Source organism: Vanellus vanellus, assembly GCF_965231255.1.
Source record: "Vanellus vanellus genome assembly, chromosome: 6".
In the NCBI taxonomy this organism is placed as follows: Eukaryota; Metazoa; Chordata; class Aves; order Charadriiformes; family Charadriidae; genus Vanellus; species Vanellus vanellus.
Genome location: NC_138911.1, coordinates 29,274,570 through 29,298,895, shown reverse-complemented (window position 1 = coordinate 29,298,895; position 24,326 = coordinate 29,274,570). Strand labels below are relative to the sequence as shown.

The 24,326-nt window shown below is 40.9% G+C and overlaps 1 protein-coding gene and 1 long non-coding RNA gene across 2 annotated transcripts; both read left to right on the top strand.

Moving 5' to 3' along the window:
• Positions 1-296: 296 nt before the first annotated feature.
• Positions 297-24,237, top strand: EXD1 (exonuclease 3'-5' domain containing 1; the record flags this gene model as incomplete). The annotated part of the gene is made up of 11 exons (XM_082484758.1): positions 297-423; positions 892-960; positions 2,067-2,118; positions 3,655-3,785; positions 4,936-5,003; positions 6,263-6,349; positions 7,453-7,557; positions 7,683-7,763; positions 11,836-11,979; positions 14,751-14,942; positions 22,242-24,237. 11 exons carry the CDS (start codon positions 297-299, stop codon positions 22,563-22,565), a joined length of 1,380 nt encoding a protein of 459 aa, XP_082340884.1. The 3' UTR covers positions 22,566-24,237.
• On the top strand, positions 17,588-19,289 carry LOC309673059. The gene is made up of 3 exons (XR_014269284.1): positions 17,588-17,690; positions 18,403-18,470; positions 19,202-19,289. It is a non-coding gene; the product is annotated as an uncharacterized lncRNA (long non-coding RNA).
• Positions 24,238-24,326: the final 89 nt, after the last annotated feature.

Here is a 24,326-nt window from a genome sequence, read left to right as displayed (position 1 = left end):
GCCCCTCACCGGCCGGCGACGGGCACCCTCGCGCATGCGCGCAGCGCGCCCTGCCAGGCGCACGCGCGGTCTCTGGAGGCTATTTAAACCGAGGCAGCGAAACAGCTCCTGCCTCTCTCTACCTATAGCGTCCTAGCGGTAAGTTTCCCCCATCGTGATTGGCCGTGGGCCCTGATGGTCACGCCCCCCACCGGGGCGTGGGCGGGGCCTCAATGTCCCGCCGCACTCCCTCCGTTGCTCTGTGCTGCAGGTGTCCCGCCGCGGGAGGCTCTTTCACCGCTGACCCGGGCCGCCGCATGGCCCTCAGGGACGAGCGCTTCGCTGCTCTTCTGGGGAGAACCGTGAAAGTCACTTTAAAATGCGGCGTCTTCCAGGGGGTGCTGCAGCACGTGAACCCCGACCGGAGCCTCCTCTTGCGGACAGGTCGGGGCCCACCGCGGCGGCGGCGGGCAGGGTAGGGCCGGGCCGGGCCCCGCCGGCCCTCAGAGCGCCCACCGCCGCCTGGGCCTGTGTGAGGGGAGCGGGCGGGCGGGGGTCGGGCGAGCCCAGCTGTGGCGGGCTGCTCGCTGAGGGGGAGGGGGGCGCGGGCGGCCTCCCGTGGAGCGGCAGTGGGGGCGTTCCGGGAGCCCACATGGGCACCGGGGTGGATAAAAGCGTACGCGCCAAGCAGGAGTTGGCTGCAGCTGCTTCTGCCCTCGGCGCAGTCATCTCATACAAACCCCGCGTTGTACAGCCAAAGAGCTGTCGCTTCAAAGAACCCACTTGTTGAATTTGTTATCAATAGTTAATAGTACTACCCTGTCCTATGGTCTTGCTTTGTTCTGCAACTGATAAGTTTTTAGCCCAAACAGCGGAGCTTGATGTATGTATTTCTGCCCCCCCTCATTTCAGTGAAGAACTTGGAAACTGGCAGAAGCACTCCAGGAGTAAAGATGTTTTTTGACCGTGAAATAGTCAATGGTGAGGCTTTTGTCACTGCATTGTGAGTTAGAGGGGACATGCCCGCTCTTAGTTCAGCATTTTAAATCCATTTTTTGGTCATTCTGTTGAATTCTTCAGTTGCATGTCTGTCTTCTAAAATCAGTAGAATGTTGTATAAATTACACAACTTTTCTTCCTCAATTAACTATCAATAAAATAATAATTCCCCATTTTGTAAAGGTCTTGTGTCTGTACTGTATTAAAGCTTATTAGTCAAATGAAGAATGAAGTCCAATAAGACCACTAATGAAAGTAACAGCTATGAAGCTGTTCAGCTACACCTGCTGCAGGTGACCCTGCTCTGTCAGGGGGGTTGGACTAGATGATCTCCAGAGGTCCTTTCCAACCCTGACCATTTTGTGAAGGTAATCAGTTGAGATAAGCATGACCCCTGTTTATGCCTTTAAGTTACATTAAGTGTGTGTTCTTATATGTGCAAGACTTTCACTAGTGGGCTCTGCTGGGACATTAAGTTGCTTAAAGTTCTGGTTAACTTGGTTTTGCTTTTACTGGCACAGGCAAATGTACCTCTATTAAATGGTCTGTTTATCTGAGCCTCTTTCCATGATTCACTAGCGATAAGAATATGGGATTATTTAAGAAAAACATTTATAGTATCTAAAGGTCCTGTGCATTTCTGTTGGCATCTGCTTTGCATTGGGAACAAGGAGTGAAGTGCTGAGGGGGAAATGGCTAGAAGGCAGCTATTGGACTTATCAAGTGGTTGACTGACTCCGTTCTGCCTTTTTCATTACACCTGGTTTATTGTAATAGTCTGTAAAGTAATTAGTTGTAGTTCAATACTGACTTTGGTTTTGGTGGGATGCTAAGCCATTAGTCTTTTTTAAATTCTAAAGTTCAGTAGCCTACACAAGGTGTATTTCAGATATAAGTTATTTTATGTGGACTTGTACATCAGAGTGAATTTAAAACTAAACAACACTTTGAGTTCAATTTCTTTTTTTACATGTACGGCAATGTCCTATGGTGGTTAGTATGGGTTATGGTTCTCATTTTTGGGAGTTAACAAATGTCGAAAAGTTGCTTGTCGGCACTAGAGTATAAATCGTTTATTTCTATTGCAGTGGAATTGCTGGATGAACCAGATTCAGGGAAGGGAACAGCAATGCTCTCTGAGTACGTTGAAATGTTTCCTTCCTTTCATGGTAGGGGAAGGGGTGGGATGCACTTGCTAGGGGAGGACACCACTTACATTTGGTATAATACTGATGTTCAGACTCAGCTGTGCCAAGTTTGTATTTCTCTGCTCTAAAGAAGTGAACAAGGTGGTGAGTGGAAGACTTTCACTGTGTAAAAGGTTCTTTCAAGCTATTGCTTACAATTTCTCTCTCTTGTTTTTTTCTTTCTTTGTTTTTTCTTCCCACTAGTGTTCCTAGATAGAAGAATTTGCTGTGTTTGTTTTCTTGTCAACCTATGGTTTCAGGGAGGATTTCCCACAAGCATTTCTTGTGTGGTGTAACAGTTCCAGAACAATTACACAGGGAAGGCTAGGTTTATACAGACTCTCTCAGAACATATATAAATGTGACTTTGGGAAGCTGGTAAAAATACGTTTCAAACTCCTGCAGACCCATGCTTCTATATGGCTTTGCTTTGAGTCTTCTCACAAGACCACAGTTGAATAGTTTATTTTTCCTCTTAAGGGAAGTAGGAATGAAGTGGTGTCTACTGAATAGTCCTTAAAATATAGTCAAAAAGCACATAGAATTGTGATTAGCAGCAGCCTTCTTGCTTGCTGTTGTCTTGTCCTCTTTCTCCCTGTTAAGTAAGCCTAGGTTCACACATACTTGAATATGCTCCCCTCAGTAGCAGATTCCTGTGTTAATCCTTTAAATACACAGTTTTAGATACAAGTTTCTTCAGCTACATCTAAAGGCTAATCAGAAAGTTTCTATGTTTTACTCTATTGACATAGAGACGTACATGACTGGAGCTCTGTAATCATAACGGGACATTTTTATGTCAATATAAGGAAATTTATACTAAGAAGTTGTATTTCCCAGTGAAGTATTTTTGACCTCAGACTGTCCTGTCATAGAAATTAAGCATCTTACATGTGACATCTTTCAGTTAGGTGAATGTTTGCTAACTCCCTTTTTTTTTTTGTCCTGTCGTGCCACCATTTTATATGATTTAATAACTTCCATTTGATTACAGTAAAGTTTCAGTGGATGTAACTGTTTTACATATTGTCAAACTTGTTAAATCGCCCTCCAATTACAGTAACTAATGGATCAAGTATTATTGATTCAGTGTAAAGACTTACAGACATTTAAATTGCATGGTTCTTGGGCTCAGGTCAGGTACTTCATTCTTTGTACTCTGAACTCTCTTCTCTTGAAACCATTACTGACCTTTGCAGTGAACGTCTGTTCAGGTTCTGCTTTCACCTTTTACTTCCAGAAAAGATGTGAAATATTATCTGAAATAAAGGCCCTTTTGTGCAAAATAAGCTTATTGTTGAGTAGCTTCAAGATCTTCTTTAAGCGCCATGCACATTGGATTAGGAAATTGCTTCACATGCAGCAGTTCATTGTCTGGACACAGGTAGATGGGGTTGGATGAAGAAAATTTCTTTATTAAAATGTCCATGCTGGTGGAATGTGTTATGTTTTGACTTCTGTGCTATCTGTGGTTGCCTTGCTCATGCAGGGGCACTTCAGCTGTTGAAGGGAAAAAACAAGCATACACAGGACCAGCAGATTGTGGCCCATGGAGTTCTCCTTGTGTTGCCCTAAAGAGCCAGCTCAGAGCCTCAAACAGCTTAAAATACTCCCTCGCAGGTAATGTGGATGCTAGTCAAGCAATGTAGTTAGTTTCTTTGTCAGACAACATCTTTCCCAAAGGCTGTGAACTCTTGGTATGCCTGTACCAGAACAGGATGTATTCTGAAAGAACAATGGTCACAGAAAGACAGGTACGAGCTCTTTGCCTGCAGATAGGTTCACAACATCAGAAGGAAACTCATCTGCTTTCCAGAATGTTTTTCCTGTAAACTGGCTTCAGCCAGTGCGCATTCCTCTCTGGTGATTGTTTTAATCTTACACTTGTTCCTGAAATGTATGTGGCGTGACGGATAACTCAAAGCTCAATAAGGCTATTGCCCTTTGGTTCTGTGCTGGCTGTCACGTGTTTGCATTGATTTGGTTGGTTCCTGCTGTATACACGTACACAGGTAGGGATCCAAAATGGGATTAGCTCATTCTCTTCTCGTACAGCCATGACAAGAGTGCAAGACCCATGTAGGCTAAAGGAAGGTGTGCTGCATTTGCCTGGGTAGGAGGGGAGAAAATGAGCAAGGGTTGATGTCATCTGGGAGAGCCTTAAACATCTGTTCTTAGGATCTTTGAAACTAGAGTTTAGAAGATTGTCCTTGTGTTGTCATGAATGCATGTTATCAATATTTGCATCTTACCTAAAGAGAAGGGAGAATCTTTGAGAACCCTTCTTTACACATTCATTAGACATTTTTAAGCAGGTGTTAAAAAATACTAAATTCTGGCTTAAATTCTCTTTGCCCCCTTGATCCCTTAGCTGTCTGTGCTCTGTGGTGTGTTAGTTTTGTCTTTGTTACAATCTTTTTCCTTCCCTGGACGAGCCTGGGAATTAGGATGGTTTTTTTTTTTAATGGATCTAGTTTGTAAAACGGAAACCTTTTTTCTTTTAGGCATTATAATGACAAAAAGTAATGCCTCAACTCACTTATAAACAGCCAGTTTTTCTGTCAAAAAACAGAATTTTGGCTCATGCTGTAGACTGTACACATTTGAATCAGATAGTTCAGTAATCTGTTTGGGTGTGTTCAGGAAGCAGAGACGGAAGAAATGTACAGCTAAACTAGAAAATAGTGATTATACGACTGAAATACATACCTTGTGCAAAGTTTATTCAAGTAAATGAAGTGTCTAATGATTATTTTTTATTTCCTTTTAGAGAAGAAGGAAGAGGAGAATGTGGAGTACACAGTTGTTGATTGTTTCCAGCAGAAATTTGGCCCAGCAGTAAGTATTAACGATAGCTCTTAGGCAGCGTATATGACTTCTAAGCCTGTTCCGTCCTAATTGTCCGTAGATCCATTAGGTGGCAGGATTGTGTGCACTGCTTTGTCAAGTTTTATACTGGAAATGGCTTTTACAGATTGTAGTGAAATTTGAGTAATAGGTGGTGACTGGCTTCTTTAAGTCAAGTAGAAATGGTATCTCTGGTGGCATCAAAGTATATTTAAAGTGTTCATACGTGTAGGGAAAGAATGCAGTGCATATGAGTTTGCAGTGGGTGGATGTGAATTGGCATCAGTGTGTGTTGGTTGCTGTTTTCAGACTCTGTACCACCAGTAACTGAAGTGAGGGTTAGCATTACTATTTAATGAACAATTATTTTGTTTAGGAAGGGAACAACATAAGGATTTGTTGGCATTTGGGGAGGGAGTTAATTGTGGTGGTTTTGTAGGTGTTTGGAACTCCAGACATGCCTGGACCTTTTTCTTTTAAATCATGTATAATAACATAATCAGACTCAGTACAAAGGCTTTGTTTCAGAACTTGGGGCCAATGATAGATTTATTATTAACTTGAGTAGCATTTTTTTAGACCCTGAATTAGACCAGCAATATTATAAGTCCTCCATGCCATTTTGTCTTGCAGTAACATCAGTTGGGATTTGGGCTCTTACTACAGTAAATTTGTTGCACATACAGAGGAAAAAATCTCTTCCCTACAGGAAGAGATTAACCTGCTTTCAGAGGAATCTTGACTGTTGCTTCAAAAAGAAGCTGGCCTTTTTATTTCTGTTTATGCCTCCTACTCTTGTGTTACGTATGTACCACAGGTTGCTTTATCTTAATTGTCTGAAAAATTTTCGTGTGTGTGTGAGTAATGGGTTTCTCTTTTATAACTTAGAAAATGAGTTCTCCTTTTTATCTCAAAGGAGCACCTTCTTTATATGATCTTAAGGAAGTTCCTAAAACCTCCTTAGGAGAATTTCTTGGGAGGAGATCAGGGGGTCTGTATCCTTTAGTTATCCATAATCTCCAAGTCTATCATTGATGTTTCCAGTTGTCAAATTTCCAGCCGTTTATCTGTAACTGGACTGATACTGTGTCTGTTTTATCTTGGATCACTATATATCTGAGATTCATTATGGTTTTGATCTGTATTTACCTTTTTTAATATGAATCATGGCCAGAAAAATTAGTTTTCTGTTTGTCCATCTGCCCCTCATTCTCTAGCACTATTTATTTTATCCCTATTTATTTCATAAGGTGCTGCACCTGAAACAGCAGTGTGTTGTCAGTATAGCAGGAGAAGGTGTTAATTTGTGTCGTCATGGAAAACTCTCATGGCTTGGGGTAAGAGACAGGTATTTCCCAAAATGTGCCATTAAACAGAGGCATAACTGAGAAACATTTGGAGATTAGCCTGTGTTTAAGACTTACGTAACTGTTTTGGTAAGGGATATGATGTTCTTCAAGACAGATCAGGTATTTCATAAAGGACCTGTTATGGAAAGAATTATGCGATTATAAGACAATATAATAATTATCTAACTTGTATGTAATATATACATTTGTATATAATAATGTAATATATTTGGTTTGCCATTTTTATATACTTCTATACCGGCAGAAGAATTACACTAGTACAGCTGTTACCTATTGAAAGACTGCAAGACCTAAACACAATGTCAATAGAATTGAAGGAGTGAAATTCATCCAAAGATAATACAATATCTTAATTAGCTGTGATATTATCAACATCTGAAAAGGAAAGGACAGAAAGGAGAATAGCTTAATATGTTGGTTCCAAATCATCTTAGTTTATTTTTAAATACGTTTAAAAGTGAGCATGTTTATCCAAAACAAAAACTTGTGTGGGAGTTCATGCATCAAACTTAACTCCTTTATGCAGAAGTAACCGTCCACAAAATGTTTGCTTTGGTATGGCTAAATTGCTTTCAAATAACAGCTTTTGTTAAACCATTATGAATTTGAACATAGGCTAAACCTAAATTTTATATCCTGTTTGAAATGCTAGGATGGAAAATTATGTCCTTTATTTCTTTGGTAGTGGTCTTTGACGCAGAAAGGAATGTCATGGTGAAAAGAACTTTTTTGGAAGTGGTTCTTTAAAAATGTCACCATAATAGGTGTAGGAATTTATTTTAAGTATTGTGCACAGGGTTTGCTCTTGATATGTCTTAAGATGCTGTATTTAACTGTGTATAGTAGACTACTGGGTCATTCTTTCTAATTGTTGTGAGAGTCTCTGAGCATCTCTGAAAAAAATAAGAGATGTTTATGAATTTGCATTAAGGAAGCTAAACCTGCTCTCCCCAACATAAGCCTGTACATTGGAGATTATGGTTTGTGGGCAACAATGCACGTTCTCCCGCTGTCAAATCCTTTGCTTTTCTGTCCCTCACTCGTTTTCTCTGCAACTGAATTTATTGTAGATAGCAACAAAGAGCCGTATTTTTCTATTTGATATCTTCCTTCTGGGACCTCAGGCTTTCAAAAATGGATTACAAATGGTGCTGGAAGATAGAAACATCTTGAAGGTAAGGGTACGGCGTGTGTGAGTACAGCTGTGGTGGCAGAGGTCATATACATACATAATGATCTAGTTGCACCAAAAAAGTCACAGTTGGACACAAGTTTGTCTGACAGCTCTTTCTTGCTTCAGGTCATGCATGACTGCCGCTGGATCTCAGACTGCCTCTTTCACCAGTACGGTGTCCTTCTCTTCAATGTCTTTGATACACAGGTACCCTTCAAATATTCTGGTTGGGAGCAAAAGTTTCAAGAAGAGAAACTTCAGCCTTGTTCAGGGCATTCTCTCAGAGAAGGCTTAACATTACTAGAATGTGGCAGTTGCTGAACCATGTAAATGTAGCATTCCAGCTAAAAAGAACTAGCAGACAAGGCTGAACCATGTAAATGTAGCATTCCAGCTAAAAAGAACTAGCAGACAAGGCTGAACCATGTAAATGTAGCATTCCAGCTAAAAAGAACTAGCAGACAAGGCTGAACCGTGTAAATGTAGCATTCCAGCTAAAAAGAACTAGCAGACAAGGCTGAACCGTGTAAATGTAGCATTCCAGCTAAAAAGAACTAGCAGACAAGGCTGATAATGTTATTTAGAGTCTTGTGGAGACCCATTTTAAAAGGTAGCTAATATGTAATATTAACATCAAGTTTAATGTGTTGGGTTTTTTTTAAGATGTATAAACTGGTCTTGTTCAAACTTGACACAATCTGAGGCTACTGTGACTTAAACAGGAGCCAGGTCAGCTTGTGGTTTATGTTCTTTGTTATTCTTTCAGACAGATTCAGGCTACAGGTATTCAGCACTAGGAAGCACCTGCTAATAAAAGCAGTGGTGGATGTGAGAACAGGCCGGGTTACCAGGTTGCTGGTGCTGGCCCTGTTAGTTGTGGTAATTAATGTTAGTGCAACTAACAGGAGAATTAGACCCTTTCAAGAGAGAAGACAATAATATAATGGCTATGACCTTTCATAATGAGCATGGATGTTTGCATAGTTATGTATGGCTTGTCCTTGCCCATATACTGACTTTTCATGTCATGGATATGACTACCTATAGTAACTCTTCAAAGCCCTAATGTGGGCTACGTAGTAAGCTTTATACAGCAGAGGTTTCTCTCAGTCCCTTTCTGATTTTAGTTTGGCTTTTTGCCCCTAAAAATTACATCATTCCATTACAGGTCAAATATCAATGTCAGTGTTAAGTCTTGACTGCGTGAAAAAGGTAGGGCTGAAAATTCCCACCAGTGCTCCACAATGTACTGGCTAGAACGTATAACTGATACAGTGGAAATAACTAACCAGCACTATCTACCCTTGTGTCTGAGGTACGCAGAATTGCATTCATTGTTCTGTTGTCTTGGTATGAGCAGACGCGCGTGCTTTTCTTGCACTGATAAATCTCTAGGGTTAGATTCAATTACTCTGATTTGTTGGCCTGAATCCTACTTCTAATGTAAGTAAGCTGGTGAAGTAGTCTGGTTTTGGCTACCTTGCAGTGTACCTGATATTGTGGAATTAAGCTGTCTTGTCTTCTACTGTGTACTGCTGGAGCAAGTAACTGGGAGATATCTCTGAGCAAACTCTCATAGATGCTTTTTGTGAAGCACTTCTTAGAGACAGCTTCCCAGTGTTGTTGAAATTAGAACAGGCTGTGTGCACAGGTGACACTGCTTAAAAAACACAGCAATGGAATGAAGAATTCTGGTTTAGATGGGATCCCACCTGCATAATTTGAAAAGTATTATTTATGACCGGTTTTGGCCAGTTGCTGCAACTGTTTATTCCTTGCAATAAGTAACCAAATAGAATTAACATAACAGGTAGAGGATGGCAGTGAAAGGTTTCTGATGTTCACTCGTTGTCTTCTCCATTGATGTTCTTATAGTATTTAAGCATCACCTGTTGAAGTAACTTCTAATGATAATGTGTGTGGAAGTTTGATACTGCTATTTCATATCTGACTGCCTTGGGGGGGGGGGCTATAGCAGCCTACAAAGGTGCACAGTGAGCAGGCAGCTGGCTGTTGTCGGTGCTTACATCCCTAACTTTGCCTTCTGGGAAACTTCCGCTCTGCATCATGAGGCTAGAGCATTCTCACGCTCTGAAATCCCTGCCTACTGTAAAATGTTGTTGGTTGCATATCTGTGTACTACCAAAATAAATAATACAATTCTTCCTAGAGGTGTGTGCTGAAAGAATAAAGACAATTTGACAGCTTGAGGCTTTCCATAAGACAGAGGTCCATGCAAGGTTTAATCATAAAATGTACAAGTGCAGAAGTCACTGTTGCTGTCTGGTTCCACAGATCAATGCACATACACTACTCTTTAGCCTGTCATAGCTTTTTCTGCCCTTGAATTCAAGCCATTAGCATGCGATGACTTTGGACAAAGATTTGCAGTGAAAGCTAAACCATTGTTTTCATTGTTGGCAAGTTTATTCTATAACCTTGTTCATTCAGGTTAGACTTTTTATGAATATTGATTCCAAAGATTCTTTTATTTTTGTTTAAATATTCAGGTCTTTTCTCTCCTTGTTTGGAATGCACTGAATTCCTTAACTAGAAACTCTCTCACTAACCTTCTAGAGGAATCGAATATAATTCTGTAGATTTGAATGTGATCTTTGTCTTGACTTTGAGTAAAAGTAGCTGATTGCTTGAGAAGATCTTTCCTGAGCTGGTTCTTCATCTGTGTTTGGTCACTGAGAGTGAAAACCCAGAGAAGGTTTTAGGGGTCAGAAGTACAATACAAAGGACTGTTCAGTAATGAGTGATGGAAAATTCCTCTTTATCGGTGATTTGTGCTTACAGTCCAGTGAAGGTCAGCTTCACCTGGGTCTTCTCCATTTTCTTCTCTGCAGTGAATTCATCAGTTTGAATTGGTGCACTTCCTTTCTCCAGGTATGTTTCTTGCCACTTCTCAGCTGATGGTTGTAGACTTTGGATTGCAACAGTGTACTCAGCAGAAATATAAGCGGTCCTAGATTCTCTGTCCTACTGCAGAGCATAGGAGGTCTGACATAATTTCTTTCCTTAGTCCAAGATTGCTTGTTCCATGTGTGGTACTCTAATGTTTTTGCATTTTCTTCATAATACCTTCATATAATCTTTTATTCCTTGGGAATTCAGTAAATGGATTGGCTTAGCACTTTCTTCTGGTAGGCTTAGCAAATACGTGGCTTCTCTGCCAGAGAAGGCAGCAGTTAGCTATTTACCTGATGCCTTAGAGGCAGCTTTAGTCGTTAATAAATCATACCACTACATGGATTGGTCTAGATAGCACATGGGCAGCGTGTGGTAGAACAGCTTGGACAGTGGCTTCAGCTGTAACCCTTGCAGTAAAACTGGGCTGGCCTGTAAACTCATGGTTTTGTTGGTAGGATTGTGGATGCTTGTGCTGAGAGGTTTCTTAGGAGAGACTAGTAAGGAGAAAAGGGCTATGAGAGGTCAGTGGGGATTTTGGGGGACCATAGTGGCAATCTGGGCTTCTGAGTAGCAGGGGAAGTTGGGAGGGTAGGTTGTTCTAATGATGGATAGCTCAGTCTCAGATTATGAGTGTGGATGCAGGCTTTTTATTTTTTCCTCTCCATTCCCCTGGTGAGTGGACTCTCTTCCAGGCTTCCCTTTTCCATTGTCACTTCTCTGCACCTGGTGCAATCGTCCCACTCATCTTTGTGTTCCTTGGTTAGGGACAAGTCAGGGCTGTTCCTGCTCTTACTGCAGAAGGGTAAAAGGGATGAAACCAGGATGGGGAACAAGCAAACACCATGCCCTGCAGTCACTGCTGGAGGCTGTTGTCTGCTTCCCTTCTGGCTCTGTATGCTGTCAAAGATGACTCTTACTGGCAAAATCAGGTTTTAGGCAAAAGGTTTTTGACAACTTGCATTTTTTTGCATGTCTTCCTTACATTGCATCACTATTTCAGGTTTTAGATAAAAGGCGAAATCATAAGTATCATGGGGAAGTATCACTGTATGTTTACTCTCTTCTGATACTGCTCCTAACCACCTGCTGTCTGGAGACAAGTACAGGGCTAGAAGAAGCCTTAGGCTAATACAACATATAACTTATATAAGTCATTCTTACAAATTAATTTATCCCATTGTGTAACTTAACAGCTTTAAGGAATCAGATTATTAGCTGTGCAACTCTAGCTGTGCAGTCAAAATGAGGATTCACTTGTTTGCAGCGTACTACTTCTAATATGCATTCTCACTGTCAAACCTCCACTTTCTTTGCCTTGGGTTTATGGACGCTGGTCATGGCATATTGATCCCTTTCATCACAGGTTGCTGATGCTCTGCAGTTCTCAATGGCAACAGGCGGCTTCCTGCCACACCGTGTCTGCACGTTACAGGAGTGTTTGATGCAGCACTTGAAGATACCTTCCAAATGGGATGCCATCATGAAGTGCAGGCAGCAGATGGCTTCAGTGAGTGATTCAATGAGGAGCCTTCTGAAGACTTAATTGTGAACTGTGCTTTGCCCATATTGAGATGTTTCCATCAGATTTTTTAAGAGCATGGCACTATGCAGTGGTCAAATTGCTGTAGATGAGGACATTCTGTAATACTTACTCAGGAGACAGATGCAAACTTTAGTTGGCATCAGTGCTTATGCTGATATTTCCTAACAGCTTATTTGAAATCGAGGTTTTGAAGAACCACGAAGCTTGTACAATAGAAGATATATATAACTTAAGTAAAAAATGTTCTGGATAACTTGATATATTTGACTAATTCTGAAACATAGTTACAACAGAACAAGTTGGTTAAAATGAATCCTGAGCCAAGTAGGGAAAGAGGAAAGTGTTACTGCCAGCACTATTAGAATGAAAAAATGAGAGTAGCGATTTTTCTTATTGCTTGTGCAATTCAGCAGCACTTGCCAAATCATTATTCTCTATTGTCATTATTTTTGTTAGTCTTTCAGATGGGGACAAGCAAGGGAAAACTTAATGGGCCAGGAGCTCCTAAGATTTGAGAAACATAAGCTTGATAGAATAGAATAGAATATTTCAGTTGGAAGGGACCCACAACAATCATCTAGTTCAACTGCCTGACCAATTCAGGGCTGACCAAGTTAAAGCCTGTTGTTAAGGGCATTGTCTAAATGCCTTTTAAATTCTGACAGGCTTGGGGCATCAACCACCTCTCTAGGAAGCCTGTTACAGTGTTTGACCACCCTCTCAGTAAAGAAATGCTTCCTGATGTCCAGTCTAAACCTCCCCTGGTGCCGCCTTGAACCATTCCTGTGTGTCCTATCACTGGATACCAGGGAGAAGAGATCAGCACCTCCCTCTCTGCTTCCCTTCCTCAGGAAGCTGTAGAGAGCAATGAGGTCACCCCGCAGCCTCCTCTTCTCCAAACTAGACAAGCCCCAAGTCCTTAGCTGCTCCTCATAGGACATTCCTTCCAGCCCTCCCACCAGCTTTGTTGCCCTCCTCTGGATGCATTTGAGGACCTTCACATCCTTCTTAAATTGTGGGGCCCAGAACTGCACACAGTGTTCTAGGTGAGGCTGCACCAATGCTGAATACAGCAGGATAACCATCCCTCTTCACTGGCTGGTTATACTGTGTTTGATGCGCCTCAGGATGCGGTTTGCCTTCTTGGCTGCCAGGGCACACTGCTAACTCGTATTAAGCCTGTTGTTGACCAGCACCCCCAGATCCCTTGCTGCAGGGCTGCTCTCCAGCCACTTCTCCCAGTTTATACTTGTGCCCAGTGTGGAATCTGGTCTTGCTAAATTTCATCCCGTTAATCATAGCCCAATGCTCCAATCTATGTAGATCCCTCAGCAAGGCCTCTTGTCCCTCAAGAGAATCAGCAGCACCTGCCAGTTTGGTATCATCTGCAAACTTGCTAATGGTGCATTCAACTCCTGCATCCAGATCGTTGATAAATACATTGAACAGAACTGGCCCTAGAATCAAATCCTGAGGAACACCGCTGGTGACCAGTCACCAATCAGATGTAGCCCCACTCAGTACAACCCTTTGAGCTCTGCCCTTCAGCCAGTTCTTGACCCAGTGCACCATGAACCCACTCATCCCACAGCTGGACAGCTTGTCCAGAAGGATGCTGTGAGGGGCGGTATCAAAAGCCTTACTAAAATCCAGAAAAACTACATGCACCACCTTCCCTTTGTCCACTAGTTGGGTGACTGTATCATAGAAGGATATCAAATTAGTTAAACAAATAGTATATAAATATGCTAGTTCCAGTTGTGGCATGTTTTTGCTGGGTTTTTAATCACATGACCTTGCTGTTTCTTGGGCAGGGGGGAGACTTCTAAAGAAGCTATTAAATACAGCAAGTAAATGAGACCTCACTGTATAGGCAGGATTTCTTTACTGTATAGGAACAATCTCTTTCCTACCAGAGCATTTTTTCTCCCTTCACACTGGTCTTGTAACTTCCTGAATAAATCCGAGTGGTTTTGCACTGCCTGTTTGTAGACTTAAATTTTTTCTCAAAAGCCTGAACTAAATGTTATTTGATACTGCTATAATAGCTACTCAGTGAAACCTCTAATTTGAACACAGCTTTATTTTTATATAAGTTTTGGAATTCTAATAGTGTCTCTGAAAATTTCAGTTTAGAGAGTTCTGTATTGCAAATCTAAGCCAAAGGACAACATACCTTCCTTGGTTTACCAGACCAAATCCTCCTATTGGTCTGAAGACTAAAAGTGGAAAATGACTGTGTAATGTGTATGTAGTAAATATGCTAGTGCACGCCACTGTGTAGTGGCAGTTTTGCTCAGGGTATCATAGTCATGCTGCTTAATGGGGGCTTATTTTCATGTTCTTCCAGTTGTGATGGCTGAAGATGTTACTATCCCCAGATGCTTCACTGGCTCCCTTGATGGGAGGGTTTTTTTCCCCTGTAGATCTTTCGGCTCAGCTCTTAAAAATCCAACCTAGTTTCAGAGATGGGTGAGAGAGAACTTAGCATTAAATGCTGGAATAGGTGCATGTTGGTTTTTGGTTTGTTTCATTTTTTTAAAGAAGCAATCCCTCTTCCAAACTCCCTCTTCTCTAACATCCGCAGGCTTAGAAGCTGCAAGCATTTAGTAGCACTGAAAATAAAGATCAGCATCAGGAGATATATGTTGTAAACTGCAGAAGAATGTGATGAAAAGCTTTGTTATAATTTTTGCTAGTTAAATAACTGTTTTCATTTGCATTGGGTTACACAGGAGAATCCTGACATATGGTTCTTGAGACCCTTTCCAGCTTCTCTCCTTGAAGCACTGGCTCTGAAGGCTATGCACCTTCTGCTGCTCCACTCATCTCTAATGGATAACTTGATGTCTGACCTAACGGCTGTAGTACGTGATTATTTAAATGCTTATAGGACTAGATCTGGAGATCACCTTGGGAGCACAAAGGTAGGTATGTCTTTGCTTGTTTCTCTGGTTAGTGATTTGATCTAAGGCTCTGATGGATAAACTCTGGAGGACCTAGCTACAGCAGCTTCCTTTTCTGCAACTCTGCACCCTACTTTATGCCATGTACCTTGTTTCCTGTGTCTAGCAGCAGAAGTGGCGGTGTCTGTATCTACCTAGCTGCATTTCGTGTTAGTCCATTAGCACAAGTCCATCTCAAGTTAGTGCTGTGGATGGTGAGCTGCAGCTGTTAGGGCATGGATGCATGCACATGTGCCTTCTGTTCACTCTAATCTGAGACTGAGAACCTCTGGGCTTCAATAGGGGCTGTGTGTGTGCAAGGGCATGAAGAAGGACAGGCAATTGTGAAGTGTTGCTACCTGGAGCTGCAAGAGTTGCTTTGTTTTGATAAGAACATTTAGTCCCCAAATATTGTTCTATTTTTCTCCTGTTTTCTCCTATTCTGTCATCGTTACTGCTGAGCTGTTTTGCATATACTGGCTGTTTCTGAGAAATAACGTCTCTTGTTGGCCAAAGATTTTTATTTCTGTAAAAGCATTTCTGAGTTATCTTGTCTCCCTAATTTGTTCTCACCTGTGTTATCTAAAAAAAAAAGAAAATCAAGTTAAGTCACACTTTTCATCTTTGGTTACATAGAACCAGTGGTATTGCATGCCCGGATACCTTGGAGTGGTGCTTGTATGGTGGCCACTTCTGTAGTTGCTTGTTAATTTTTAAAGTAGGGGGGAAATGAGATTTTTGGTTAAGGAGCTTGACTTCTTGCACTAATGGAAAGAACAGGTCCCGCAAACCAAACAAGCAGTGGTATTGCTGTGGTCTTTTTCTGTCTTCTCAATGAAGTAATCTTAGGAGGGCTTGCAATAACTATGTAAGTTATTGTAGTAATAACTATTGCGGGTATTAAAATCGGGTGAAAAGTGAATTTTCAAACATCCTCGTTCATCACAATGACACTTAACTAACATGATTAAATCCTGGTACCATCTCATTTTTGCAGTTGTAAATGTCTTGAAAAATTTATTAGGAGAAGAGAATGCAGGTCCATCTTCATGGAAGAAATTTTCTTTTTCTTCGGCCTGGTTTAACAAAGTACTCAAGCACAGACCTGAATCCTTTGGGAGTTACTTAAGGACTCAGAGCAGTAAATCTCATTATTGAGGATTTACAGGATTAGTTTAGATAACCACAAGAGGTCATAGTTGCCTCACAAATAGAAGAGAAGAGGTTGTATGTGAAAACCTTCTTTATTTGGCAGTTCTCCTCTAAAAAGAAAAAGTTGTTCATAGTTCGTGGCAAAAAAGGAGCTTGACACCTGAATTTCCAATGTGAAATGCATGCAAAAGTAGACATGACACAAAGGAAAAGAACAGTCTGTTGAAGTGCATATTGTACAAATTCTGGTTTGCATTGGACTATTTGGTTGTAGAATTTTTTTAAAGTGGTACTCGGGTTGCTGAAGCCAATCCTTATGTTAAATCCATTTATTCCATAAGATTAGCCAAGGAATTAATCTGACCCTGATCATTTCAAGTGGCATTTTTAAGATCTATTTAATATCACATCTGATAATCATATTTCTTGCAGTTGCTTTAGAAATTTTGTAGTGTGGATAGTAAAAGTAACCATTTTCACCATCATTTCACTGTTAATCATTTTCTGTTGTTTCTATATCTTGCAATTTCACACAAATGAAAGTTTCTTCTACTTTATTTAAAATCTGTTTGCAAATACATATTTGAACTCCAGATAGGGAGTTTGGTTTAATTAAAGCTGGTCTGTTACTTTAGTTTCTTCAATAAGTAAACAAAGTTAACTTTAAGGGAAACCTTTGCAAGTTGATGAGCTAATTCGGTTTTAAGAAGGAAAAAAAAAAGGCAAAACAAAAAAAGCTTTGTTTGTACAACTTCTAGGTTTTCTGGCTAAGTCTCTATTAATTCCCTGAATCAAAAAGCCTTTATTCAGATCTGATTCTCAGAATGAAGTAATAGTCAAGATACTTATGCCTCCCCCGCCCCTTATTTATTACAGTGCTTTTTTGTGGATATTTGGAAGTAAAGGTTATTCATCACTGAGGTCTGTGTTATGCCATCTGTGCACTTTGTGGAGCTACAGTTGAAAGTTACCTGGAAAATGCTTTTACAGGACTATTTTACTTTTTACACTGACCAGTTACAATTTACACTTATGTTCCACCTTGGACCCTTGGTGAGCAGCAAGTCTGGTGCAATGAGCTTGACTTCATCTTGGAGTCGGACTCCAGTGTTGATGTTGAGAGACTCTGTGCTTGATGACTGTGTTCTCCAGACAGGATCTGGTGCAGTTCCAACGCTACTTCAGCAGTAGTAATGGATCACTGTGGATTCTGAAGTAAATACTCATGCCAGGGAAACATTTTGGAAACCTTAAATATGTTATCAGCTATGCTCTTTCCATGATGGAGAACTGGAAGAGAGGCCTCTGTTGCTGAAGCAGGACTGCAGCAAAGCCAAAGACAATTAATGGTCCAGGCCCATAAAGATATCTTGCACTGCTTCAGCTTCTAGATTGGAAGGTGGATGTAATTTCTGAGTGAACAGGAACAATCTGTGGTACATCAAGCCTTTACTTGAAAGTTACTTTGCTTGAAAGCCACTAGGCAAGAGAGTCTCCAGGTTATCATTGCCTTTTTGGTTTACGGGCACTTGGGGAAGATAACCAGATCTGGAAACTGACTAACTTCTGTAACTCCAGGTAAGGAAGCTTCTTCTGGGCCCTTCTCTGTTCTGTTTTAGTTCTTGGACTGTGCTTTCTGAACAGAACCACCAGGTCTTCAGCCTTTTTACAAAGGGATAGTTAGTTATGTAGACATGCCTTCTGTTGTGCCTCTGGGCTACAAAGGTGTTTGAGTACGTCGTACCTGACTAGAGCAATGAACCGAACCATGCTTCCCTGGCCTGCTCTTGTTTCCTCTGATCTTATTGAGTGACATCGTGTCACACAGAAGAATGCTCTTTTTCCTTCTCCCATTCCCCCAAACTTAGGACACTGCCATGGAAACTATGCTTGCAAAACAACTTACACAGATACAGACACAGTTTCAAATCATGAGACTTCATTAAAAATGAAGTACTGAACCTGGATGGAATATGTAGCCACATTCCTTCCCATCTCCAGTTGTCACGTTAAATCTCAGCTCCTGGATCAGGATTTACAACATCGAACTTCAGCTTGGACTAGCATGGTAGCATCCTCCTAATCCTTCCTAGCTCACTGCCACATCCAGAAGTTTGTAATTCCAAGTGCTTTTGTGGGTAATAACAGTATCAGGATATACTGCTTGAAAAAGATACTTTGGCTTTCCAGTCTGAGGTTGCCTGTGAATTGAATAATGCTGAGTAATGACCAGTAACGTTGAATAATAACCACTGGGGCAGTTACTTACTTTCTCCTCTTGTCAAATCAGGGGGTTCGGTCTCTGGGAGCATATCTGGACGAGACCCTGTTTTTCCTCCTCTTGGAAATAGCAGCAAGGTAAAGTTAATATGCATAATTATGGAGTGAGTAAAAGCCAAGTGTGTTCACTTGCCCTTATGGATCACTGCATCCACTGAGAATTGAGGAAAAGCAAGTGTGAATAAGGCTGATGAATGTAATTTTCACCACCCTTCCTTGGGCTCTGTATGCCCGGTCTCTGCAGTCAGTTTTCTGCGTGCATCTCTTGTTCCTCAGCAGGATGTTTCTGTACGCTCTAATAGGCAGAATTAGTGGCAGAATAGAAGAATCACTTGCTAGCTAAATGCACAGCCTCTACTAGGGTCAGATCATCCTTGTGGCCTCCAACATGTTCAGGAGTGCTTGACTTCGAACTTGTGCATAATTGCATGTACCCGTGTCTAAGTTTGCCTTGTTTCTTGAACATGAATGACTGGTGGAGGTTTTGGTTTGTTCCAGCTTATTTCAAAAGAAGCTTGTGCTTTCCCTTTACGTAAGACAAGTTTTCATAAATAATTGGATGGGAACAAAGTCCTAGGTTGTCAGAGGCTATGGGTAAGCTGTTAGAAATGGAGATTAATGACAGTTTATTGCTGTGAAAGCAATAAACTGGTAAGAGCAGAGCAAGCAGCAGTTACATGTTTTGTGCAAATAGTATGCTTGAGTGTTTGACTTGGATGTCATAATTCTCATGAGCAATTGCAGCAGTCACTGGTGGTAGTCCTGGTTTCACCTGAGGTTTCAGCCATCTCTTCCCCTTGATCTTTCAGATGTTTTGCTGGAAATTGCAAAGAAACAGAGTCTTTCTGGTCAGTCAGTGGGCAGCCATTCCAGCAGGACTTCCACCTTGCTTCTGGACAGCCAAACACATTCTTTTGTCATTTAGTAGTTGTTTCAGCAGTAACAGAAGATGTAATGAAAAGCTGGCCTGTGAGCTGGCACACCAGGTGGGAGACATGCTGTCAGGGTGACAGGATGCAACTCCATGGATTAGAGCTTCCTTCAGGAATGCGTTGCAGAAAAGGTGGGTGTCACACATCCTAGCAGTCACTAGCAACAGTAAAGTATTGCCAGTGGTCCACAGCAGTCAAAAATGGTAATGCAACACCCTTATTGATGTAGTACTGGGAGAAGAGAATGAAAAGGAAAATGGAGAAAAGAAAAAATAAAGGATTTTCTTTTTTTTTTAAAGAAAATAAAAAGAAAGGCATCTCATTGATCCTGACAGTTTTGGAAATGTATATTGATGCTTTCTGTGGTTTCTTGTGTCATTACCTGCAAGTAGTAGTTGAGTCTTTTGAACAGTGGACACTCTCTCCTAAGCAACTGACTTTTTACCCATAAACTAGGTGCAAAATGGTAACCTCTGATCCCTAGCATTTCATTATCAAAACCCTCAGCTTGCCTCTTCAGCGTCCTTCTCAAACTGATAGTCTTCCTTACCGCTGAGGGGGAGAAGTCCACACAAACTTCCCACCCTGAAGGTCTCCGCAGTTTCCTGCGTTTTCAGCACAACGGTCTGCCAAGAGTAATTGTTCTTCTTGTGGATGGCAGACATCAAGTAAAATGGATTTCTGTGCCTCTGCAGCTCTGTCACTAGAAAGAGCTAGTAAAGGATATAGATGTGCTAGATTTCTAACTCTCCTTGTAGATTCATATTGTGTGTTGTTAGGCACTTGGAAATGCAGCTGCATTCTGATGTTTAAGACTTAGATTCAAAGAAGCAAATGCAGCCTGGGAACCCATCAGTGTAAAGAAGCAAATGTTCTAGAAGTGCAGTGTTTTCTTGTTTAAGTGGTGACAGTTCACAAGCAGAGCTCTGGTACCGTAGGGGAGTTGCACACCCCTATGCAGCAGAGTGATTTCCCAATGCACTTAAGGTAAAGCTGCAGTAGATAAGGTGCAGTGCAGTATATAATATCAGATAACACGTTCATGACATGTAGTGGCATAAACTCTGTCTAAATATAATTGCATGCCCAAGCCAGAAGTTTTCCTAATTGGCAGGTGTGTTGGCACTGCACACAGTGCATATTAATCATTACGAACATACAGCTTGAAATTTTGTGCAACTTGGCTTTAAGTAGTTTAGAGTGTGGATTACCTCTTACTGTAGGATACTGTGGCAGTTAGGAAGCTGGATGTAAATTCTTCTAGTTAAACAGAACTGAAGTGTGATGTTTTCAAGTGCTTGCTTTGCTTTTTTCTGTAATCCTGCCTGAACTATTAAGCCTTCCTCTGGATCTGTGCAAACTTCTAGACATGCGTTTTATGAGGCATGGCTTCCTTTTACAAAAGCCGTGGTAACTTTTCCGGTGCATCACATCTGTATAGGCGCTCGTTCTGTTCTTAGTGTTTCTACCAGTATGCTCATACAGACATCTGCCTTACCAGCATGTTGCCTCCTGTATTTTTCCTGGGACCTTCTTTAAACATTTGCCATCTTTCAATTCCTGGGTATCAAGGCAGGTTTTAAGCACGATACTAGAGTTACTAGTTCAGCTTTTTCCTCTTCCACTGTTCAGGAATTTTGGACAAAATCCACCTTGCTGTTTGTATTTCAAGTACTGGTATTAAGTATGTATGGGACAATCTTAAACCGATTCTGGGTACATAATGAATGTTCTTGGTATGGGAATCTCCACACACTTTTTCCTGCTGAATATAGAAGAGAAAAAATATTGTGCGTTTTACCATGCTGTTTTTGTATTCTGATAATCACTTGACCCTGCAGCATGATTGACATGTTGTGCTCCTCTCATGTTTAAAGAATTTTTTTTTATTAGTTCTGTTATATTTTGGTTAAATATTAATAAAATTATCATGGCCTGCCCTTTGTTTTTTTCTGTAACTTCATCCTTACCACTTTCTTTACTTGGATATGGTTTTGTTTTCCTGAAGGATGCTTACTTCATAGCCCCCATTCCCCTAACCTGTCGTGCTGCTGGTTTCCTTTCACTCTTTCTGTGATCTTTTGCTGCGAGGTAATGCTTATTGTGCTGCTTGTATGTTGTCTTGAAGTTGTCTCCATGCTACCTGCTAGGATTGAATTTGCTTGGCTGCCTCTTACTACTTTTTATCAAGCTTTCTTATTTGTGTAATTCCCTTCTACAGCTGAGCAACACTGTGGATATTTTTTTTTTGTTGTTGTTATTGCTCCTACAAAGATGGTGAGCACTGCAGTCCTTGTTAAGGAGCACATCCTTGAATGTGACACATTGAACAGTCTCATGCACTGCTCAGGACCAAATCAAGGAGTGTGTCTCCTTTCATGTTCTTCCTAAGCAGCTGTTTCATTGATTTGTTGACTATGTTGGCTTTTTTCCCCATAAGGTTTGTTGGTTTGAGGTTTTTTTTTACCCATAGGATAGACAGAATACCATGGTTTTAAATGAAAAACTGGGAAAACTGCCTCTGCAGTGGCTCCTACAAGCAAACATGAACTGGTTATGCCTCTTTTGGGGGTTTACAACAACTTTATAGTGCAAAAGGTTTCTCAGGAGACATCCAAATCCCATATGTGAGGTATTACTTAATCTTGAAGATCTTCATAATAAAGGAGTAAACAATTAATGCCTTTAAAAGAAAAAGGGGAGTGGATGCACTTTTTTCCCCTGAGGTATTGTTTGTGTAAGCAGGTAGTTGATACATGCCACAGATCTAATGAGAGATGATTGTTCTGTTCCATTGGCTAATTACAGAGGGAGCTCTTATCTGGTACTAACAAAAGTAGAGCATGTGTGTGCATATGTATTGATTTGATTTCTTTTCTGGTTTTTTTTTTTTTTTTTCCTTTTTTTTCCTTATCAGCCCACTTGCATGGAGCTGCCAGAGGAGCTGCGTCAGCTGGCAGACATCCAGAAGCTGCGAAGGGAGAAAGCGATAAAAGACTACAGAATGAATGAGGATGGTCTTTTGATCAGACCAGCCATGGAATTAAAAGAGAGAAATGATCCACAGAAGGATGGAAACTACAGAGATGATGGGGATTGCTGTCCTGCAGATAAAGCCGTGTCTCAAATTACATCCTCTTACAATCAGGATGTACTTTGTCAAGAAAATCAAAATCAAGTGGTAAATCTGTGGAAGAATCTTAAACCAACCTCAAGCTGGTTGTACGAATCTAATTTCTGATACAGGTGACTTGATGAGCTTAGATAGGGTATTTGAAGACATCCAAGTGAAAAAAGGGGCTATTCCCCATGCAGAAGTGTCAGACAAAAGCCCCTTTCTTTACAATGACAGGTAAACCCATTCTGGAATGGAAATAATGATGGTCTTTCTTTCAAAGGAAATTCCTTCGTTTCTGACTGTTCTTCTCAAGGTCTATTTTTGAGATCCGTTTCTTTCAAAAACTATTTTTAATTTTAAAACAAGTGACTTATTTCTTACATTGTTGTCAGACCAATGTCTTAAATTGTATTGGTTCTTTTGTTACCTGCTGCAGGTATGTCAAAACTCTCATCCAATCCAGATATGTAAACAGGAGAGCTTATAAGATGCCTGCTCATTGAGATTAGAAAATGTTTGCTTGGAAAAATTAAAAACAAACAAACAAACTAACAAACAAAAACAACAAACACCACCACCTGGGCAACCCATGTGGGCTTGGTTTATATATAGATAAGTCTCTTGGCATAGCTATACAATTCTTTAATAGGAGAGTGAAAAAGATCATACCCTAATGAACCACTATGCTGGCAAAAACAGCAGAGGTGTACAAATGAAAAGGACTTTTCTGCCAAGTCAGAGTTATTTTAGGCTGAGAAAAGAAGCTTTCTGCTGAAAGCTGCACGCCACCATCATTTGTCAGCACTGCTGTATCAAACTTGTGTAGGTAAGGCTGTAACACGAATGTGGTGTGTATATAGACAAGTGTGTATAAAGGGGGGGGAGCGGGGAAGCAGTTAAATCAGTTTAAAAAGATGTATAGCATTCCCACCCAAGCAAAATAAGATATAAGGGCAAAAGCAGTTTATTTCCAGTATACTTGCTGTGGATGGTGTACCCTAAAAGTAGAGCTCTTCCAACTGATAGTACTAGTCCACCGCGTGACAAAATTAATGAAGGCAATGCCTGCGTCTTGGAACATGTTTTTTGGCATATCACTATATTTGACTTGCAAGCACAGGGCCATTGAAAATTCTTTGCTTTTGAAATTCTGGATTTATACACATGTATGCATTTAAGTACATTAAAAATACAGCATGTTTTGCCATTCTAATGCTTCAGAGAGGGTGGAGGAACACCTTATTCAAATATAAGGAAGGTTTTGTTCTCAGGGTTGTGGCTGTGAGTATTGGTGAATGCTGATGAACGTGAAGTAGGGAAGAATAGGAGAGGTAACCATCACTGCCCCAGCCAGAGTGCAGTCCAGGAACAGTCCGGGCATTTGGCTGCAAATGACACCAGTTTGCGAGGGGCATGACATCCGCATGCGAGTACATACCAATACTTGTTGGAGCTGTTTTTCTTCAGGTGTAAATTCTTGAATTGGTGTGACTAGATACTTATGCTGTATCTGTGTGCGCTTCTTTTAAATATTGTTAGGGGAAATGTGTGTTGTTTTTTAGTGGTTTTGTTTGGGGTGGGTTTTGTTGTCTGTCTGCCCCCCCCCAGCTTCTCCACAGAGAGGACTAGACCAGCAGCATTTAAAGAGGTTTTTTCTTTGAAACTATAGACAGGACTTGCTCACTTCTGGGAGTGGCAGAAAAACTTCCAAGGATAGTTCTGTCAGTACATTTTCTGTATTATTTTTTTCTTAAGCCTGTAACAGTATTCTGTAATCAAACTGTATAGTTCCTTTGGGTCCGTTCACTTCAGGAAAATAAACCAGGTTTGAAACAAGTTTGTCTTACACCTTTTGATTTGGAAATTGAGCCTGGATTTCACTTG